This window comes from Lissotriton helveticus, chromosome 5_1, assembly GCF_964261635.1.
Source record: "Lissotriton helveticus chromosome 5_1, aLisHel1.1, whole genome shotgun sequence".
In the NCBI taxonomy this organism is placed as follows: domain Eukaryota; kingdom Metazoa; phylum Chordata; class Amphibia; order Caudata; family Salamandridae; genus Lissotriton; species Lissotriton helveticus.
The window spans coordinates 363,288,513-363,295,165 of NC_136065.1; the positions used below are offsets into that span (position 1 = coordinate 363,288,513).

The following is a 6,653-nucleotide window of genomic DNA, read 5'->3' on the forward strand; positions in this document are numbered from 1 at the left end:
CTTTGTACCTTCCTTGTTGTGTCCTGCAAGTCAGATTTCTGTATTAACAATTACTGTTAACTTTGCACATTAAGGGTTTTGTCCATAGTAATACTTTGTACATTAGGTTCTTGCTTCCATGTGATCACTGTGCATACCTCTTCTCTTACAGGTAAACGGCCACCTGGATTATATGAAGCAGATGGACGTTCTTCTGAAAGCCGTCGGCATCAAAACTAAAGAAGGCCACCTGGGAGAATTGAAAAGTGGCCTCCTTTTCCCAGAAGGATCCAGTACCAAAGAAGAACCTGCCTGTGATCTTGGAGCTGGTGCCAGAGAGAAGAGCATCCTCGTCCTTGAATCAGAAGATGGCAAACCATCCATAGATTCTCACCATGGTATAGATGCTGCCGAACAGAGCACCAACATGCCTTTAGAAGATGCCCACAACATAAATGCAGAAGAACAGAACATTGCCTTCGTACAACCACCAGTTGGTACAAACAAAGAGCAGAGCCTTAACCTCCTAAAGTCAACAGAGGGCAAACAAAATAAAGAATGTGCTCAGAGCGAATGTGAGGAAGAACAGAGCAGTGCCAAAGAGGTGTCAACTGAGAGAGATAAGAGCAATGATGCCCTAGAGTTACTAGAGGGTGGTGAAAGCGAGGGACAGCAGTGCAATAAACACTTGTGTGTAGAAGATAGCTGTGATACGCTCGAGGGAGAGCAGATTGGAGGCCTGCTGCAGCCAGCCAAGGATGTTGTATGCATAGAATTTGCCGCTGATGCAGGCAAGCCAGAGCAGTGCAGTGCTGTTTGCCAGTCAACAGGGGGTACCTGCAAAAGAGAGCCCTTCAGTACCCTTCCACAGCCCGCAGAGAGTAACCTCTGCAAAGAAGGTACCCAAAACACAAGTGAGGGAGAGCAGAGTAGTTCTACCTTGCAACCAAAAGAGGGGACATGTCTCCAAGAAAACAGGAGGGCCACCCGGCATCCAGAAGAGGATAAACTATGTATAGAAAAAACCCATGATACAAATGACGTCGAAAGCACTTCCCTTTTGGAGTCATCAGAGGGCAAAGTGTGTTCTAGGAATACTTGTAACATAGGTGAGAAAGAGCAGAGCAGGTCCCACAGCGAGCCAGCAGCAGGCCTTACCTGGGGAGGGAGCTGCCACCAACCTGTGGAACAACAGGATGACAATGGGGACTCTTGCTGGTCCTGGGATCCTGTGGATGGATCTGAAGATACAGAGAGTTGTTTGGACACCTCCACGGACCACACTGAAGTGTTGCAAACAGAGCATGTTAAAGCGGAGAGTCCTGCAAATCAGCAGCATGTAGCCAAATCAAGTAATACAGTCAACAGTGGTGGCATCTGAAACTGGTGAAAAGACTGCAAAAGAACTTTGAGAAGTAAATGGAGTTGCTGAGTGTGCAGAATTATTCCCAGTCTTACAGACTGAGGCGGCATCGTTGATGGATCTCACTTGAGGTTGGGAATCAGAACCACGTCTGATGAGGCCGATGAGGAAAAATGAGAAATCAAGCACCAGCCTTTCTGCTGCAGAGGAAACTTGAATTAACATCTAAGCCTACAGTAACGATCAGTGGATCTCAGGATCATGATCAGTGACTAAGTGAACTCTGCCTGCCCTGTATAAAGACCAACTCCTGTCACTGAGCCCTGGCTGACCTCTCCAGAAACCAAGGCCCCTTGATGAGCCTTGAGTGCCCTTTCCAAAGACCAAATCCCATCACTGAGCCCTGATTGTCCTCTCCAAAGACCAAGACCTGTCGCTGACCATGCCAGGTATCTCCTTGTGTCTAATTGTGCTCATTCTAATTGATGGCACAAAGTTTCTCGGTCACCAAATAAGTGAGAGTACCAGGCAGCAATAGATGGGTTGGCGAGGTGAGTGTACTAGGCACCAGTTTAGTGTGATATACCAGAGGAGAGAGATTTCTGAGGTGCTTTCAAAGGCAAGAGTACCAGGAAACATTATACGAACGTTACCTGGGGATAACCCAAAAAAATGGAGAGAGCCCAGATGCATGCCCTCTTGGAGGTCTATAGAGGCCTGGCTGCACCAGTTAATGACGCCTCTGGCCGTTAAACCTGATTAATCAAATATCCAAAAATGGACAAGTTTCTAAATCTAAAGTTTGCCTTAAGCTTAAGGTCCAAGTCATATGACCCTTCTGGCCGACCATCTGGGTCCTTCTGCTGGAGGGCAATTACCTAGCAGCTGCCACAGGGGGCTCTGAGAAAAATAACAGTGCACTGAAAGATACAGGGAAGGCACAGAAGAGAGTGGGCAGGAATGAGCAAGAGTATCAGGAGATATTGGGATGGAGGAGAGTAATGATAGAGCCTGTGGAGTGACGAGGCAACAAAGAAGCACTGGAGGGCAATAGTTCCATGAATAACTGAGCTGATGGGAGAGTGCCCGAATGTATTATGGTAAAAACGCAGAGGGAAGTAAAAGGAAGCCGAGGAAGGAGAGTACTACAATTAACTGGTAGAGAGAAAAGACTAACGTGACAGAGTATGCGAGGGCGAGTATTTATCATGGTACAGAGATAAGAAGAGAGTAGTCTGAGGTACTAAAGAGGAAGAAACGTTTCTGGAGTCATAGTTTATGCTACAATTCGAAAGACACATCGATAATTAAGAGAAGTCCTCAACATCCCAACAAGGCACAGAGGGGTTTATGAGACAGACATTACAATCAAGAATAACTGGGAGCATCCCACTGCAAGCATACTGACATCTCAAGAGTTCTGGACGGGCAAATGCTCTGGTCTCCCTACAAACAAAGGATCCCCCAAAATTAATGGATCCTACTGCACACCTGCTACTTTGAAGGCATGAGTTTCAAAGGAGCCCATCCATGGCTCACCCGTAGTGGAAACACGTGCCCTCCAAGGAATCCCATTCTGCAGTCCCCACTCGAAACACACTGCAACTCAGACAACACCACACCTCTTGCTGTAAACCGACGAATACTCAGAGAGTTCAGTGGATCTCATTGCACAGCTCCCAAAGTTAATGCCCTGAAACTTGAACACATTGATGAGAGACCACAGCTCATTGCTGAATGTAAATCTACAAGCACCTAAAGGATCCAGAGGATGATTCGTTCAGTCCGCACTGAGAAATGGCACCTAGAAAGTACAGGCGAGGGTACCGCCCATCCACTATTGTGAACACAAATACAACCAGAGAACTCATGGCAAGAGCTTCTATAGTGAATACATGGGTATCACAAAAACGTTTAGGAGCCCATGGCTGCTGCTGACACATGGACATCTCAAGAATTAAGCGAAAACCACAGATCAGCTGCTATTGTAAAATCATGAATATCTGTCGAACACATAACACATCCCCTACAACAAACATATTGGATTGCAACTAATTCAAGGGATCCCATTGCACACTCCTCACTGTAAACACATGGAAACTCAAAGACTCCATGAGAGACCGCAACACATTCCTCGCTGTATACACACAAACACCCAATTATCAGGAGTTGCTACTGCAAGTCCTCACCGTAAACATAAAGAAACATAATTCAGGAGAGAACACAACACATTCCTTGCTGTAAGCACCCAATAATCCAAGAAATGCTGCTGCTAGTCCCCACCATAAACATATAGAAACAGAGAATTCAGGAGCGACCACAGCACGTTCCTCACTGAAAAGACTAAAACACCCAATAATCCAAAGGGTCCCATTGCACAGTCCATACTGTAAACACATGGAACTCAGAGAATTCATGAGACACCACAGCATGTTGCTTGCTGTAAACACACAAACACCCATTAATGCAAAGGATGTTTCTTCACAGTCCTCACTGTAAACACCCAGAACCAGACTTCAGAAGAGACCATGGCACATTCATTCCTGTAAACGTAAATAGCTCAAAATCAAAGTAAACCTATTGAACACTCCCCACAGTTAACACCCAGAAGCTTAGAGAATTTAGGAGAAACCGCAAACTGAGGAACACCCCAGTAATCCAGGGGATTCCTCCGTACGGTCTCCACTTTAAATAAACGGAATCTCCAAGAATCAATCATTACTATAAAAAACACACACTAACACCCAATTACCCTGGACGTCAAACTGAGTAATATATTTTGTAAAGAAAAGAAAACCGAATGCAGACTAGTCCACCACCTAGTTCATACTGTTAACCCACAGACACCCCAGGAATCCAAGGATTCTTTGTCCAACCCACACTGAGAGTACACAGAAAGCCTAAATATTCAGAAGAGAGTACAGGAGAGACATATCCTCTGTTGTAAACACATTCACATCCAGTGCCGAATTACCAAATAGGCAAAGTATGCACCGGCCTATTGGCCCCACTCGTTTTAGGGGCCCCCATGAAAACGGATCAAAATAATATTGATTTAATCTTGGAAGGAAATTACAGTCAAGCATTCTTTAATTGTTTCCAATGAATTTTTGTTTAATAAAATTAATAATTTTTGTTTTGTGTCATAAAATTGGTTTATTAAAATCGTTGGTTAGTAAAAACACATATTAGGAGATAATTTGCGAGGGATAAAATCGTTGGTTAGTAAAAACATATTAGGAGATAATTTGCGTTGGGGGGGGGTTGACATTTCGACTGCCTAGGGGCCTCCACAGGGTTTAATCCAGCACTATGTACCTCCCAGAAAGTAAGGGGTGGACCAATGAAAATCCGAGAAATTAAGGGGTGGACCAATGGCACAGCTTTTATTATGAACACATAGTCTTCACAAGAACCATGTGGAACCTCTGGCAAATCTGTCCTACCAAGACATCCCTAGAATTTAGGGGAGCCATCGCTCAGCCACGTGAACTTTATTCACCAGAGCGCTATAGTCCAGCTCCAATAGGTACTATCGCACAAGCAGTTTCTAGAAGGTTCTCTCTTGCATTGCTCTTTAGTAGGTAGAGGATTCAATTTATATGCCCCAGCTGTAAATGCTTCGATACCCCCAAGAATTTAGCATAGATCATAGCACTGCTCCATTCGTAAATATTCATACACACGAAGAATCCCATTGACTTTAATGTACAGACCACACTGTAAAGACAGAAGCCCTGAAAAATTCAAGCAAGAACACATCTAGACTGTGAAGGCACCCCCATATCTGGCGCAGCGGCTTGAGTTGGAAGCTGGGGATCCGGGTTCGAGTCTTGGCGTCAGGTCAACATCTTGGAATTCAGGGCAAATCACTGAAACTCCCCGTCCCCATTGCTAGCGCCACGCTATGTAAATCTACAAATGTCATTTATTAAAGAAGTCGGGGTACTAGTGTCCCAGCTCTTGTTGTGAATACATGATCACCACAATAATTGAATGAGTGTATGCTACAGTCACTACTGCAAACCTAACGACACACCAATTCAGGTAAACTCACTGCATAGTACCAACTGTAAACTCATTAACACCCCCAAATTCAAAGAAGACCATCACGCACACAGCTATACTCTCAGGGACACCCCGAGAATTAAGAGGAGAATTACATTTGCTGTAAACCTCATTTACAGAGAAGCTGTTGTCAGGATCTTCAGATAAGAGCTTGCTGCTAACGGACACTGCAGACATTGAGGGATGCTTGTGTTATAGCCTGTTCTGCAAACCTGTGCACCACAAGATTCAGGAGAGCTCATTTGATGTCAATGTCTGTGACGGTACTACTGAAAATGGGATATGTCTGCAGTGACCGTCTCCGTGTTGTCTGTGCATACTGAGCGTGTGAATCTAAAAGAATGCCTATGGGACAACCACCCAAGGATACTGTATCCTTATTGTAGACCTGTTTAAATCAGTTTTCAACTTGACTAAATTGTAAAGTGAAATAAAAGCATTTCCAGGCAGTAATATGTTGCCATCATTTCTCTGCACTTTTGATGTGTTGACTCAATTTTACTGCATGTTATTGATAAGAGACCCCCGTGTATCTTTGCCAAAAGTTCATGTAAGCAAAAACTGCAGATTTCGCACACACCTGCTTAAAGAGACTACTGAATTATTCTGGATGCACATATTGTATTTAAGGTAGTAGGTGGTATTAAAGGGAGTGATTAAGTTGTATCAGTGTGATCACTAGAATTCTGATGAATGTGAGGGGTGTGGCCTGCGGCCACCAAGATGGCTGGATGAACTGAGAGCTCCACTCACCAGCCCACAATATCCACGTATATTGGGACTGATTGCCCCCTCACATCATCTGTGGCCCCTGATGAGATTGCTGCTTACCTTCCGATGCTTAGATTGTGGCCGTGTGACCCAGTGGGAGCTGCAGGCGAGCCCTCGTGGATCAAGGCCTGCATGCCAGCTGCTAGGCCAGGGCATTGAAGAGGCCGCAACCAGGTGCACAGCAAGTTTGGGGGCCTGCGGGCTTTGTGTGGCATTGCCCTCCCCCCCACTTCAGACAGCAGCCCTGAGCTCCGTGGAGGTGCTGGAGACAGTGGGAGGCGGGTTATCCAGGGGTGCCCCGACAGACCAAGCAACCGTAGCTGCTGACTAGCAAGAACTACGCATCAACCTACTGAATGTACCTGCCAAAAACGAGGACTTGGAAGCCCACTCTTGGTAAAACAATCTGCACCTGATGGGTATCCCTGAACCCAATAATACCGGAAAGAAGGACTCGTTCATTGACAAGTTG

The 6,653-nt window shown here is 45.3% G+C and overlaps 1 protein-coding gene across 2 annotated transcripts in view; it reads left to right on the forward strand.

The window, feature by feature from the left end:
- Positions 1-5,863, forward strand: part of TMCO4 (transmembrane and coiled-coil domains 4) — a 443,311-nt gene extending 437,448 nt beyond the window's left edge. For both annotated transcript variants that reach the window (XM_078642487.1, XM_078642488.1), the window contains exon 14: positions 152-5,863. In XM_078642487.1, coding sequence (XP_078498613.1) covers positions 152-1,360 — 1,209 coding nt within the window. In that variant the 3' untranslated portion in view covers positions 1,361-5,863. The remainder of the gene's footprint in view (positions 1-151) is intronic.
- Positions 5,864-6,653: the final 790 nt, after the last annotated feature.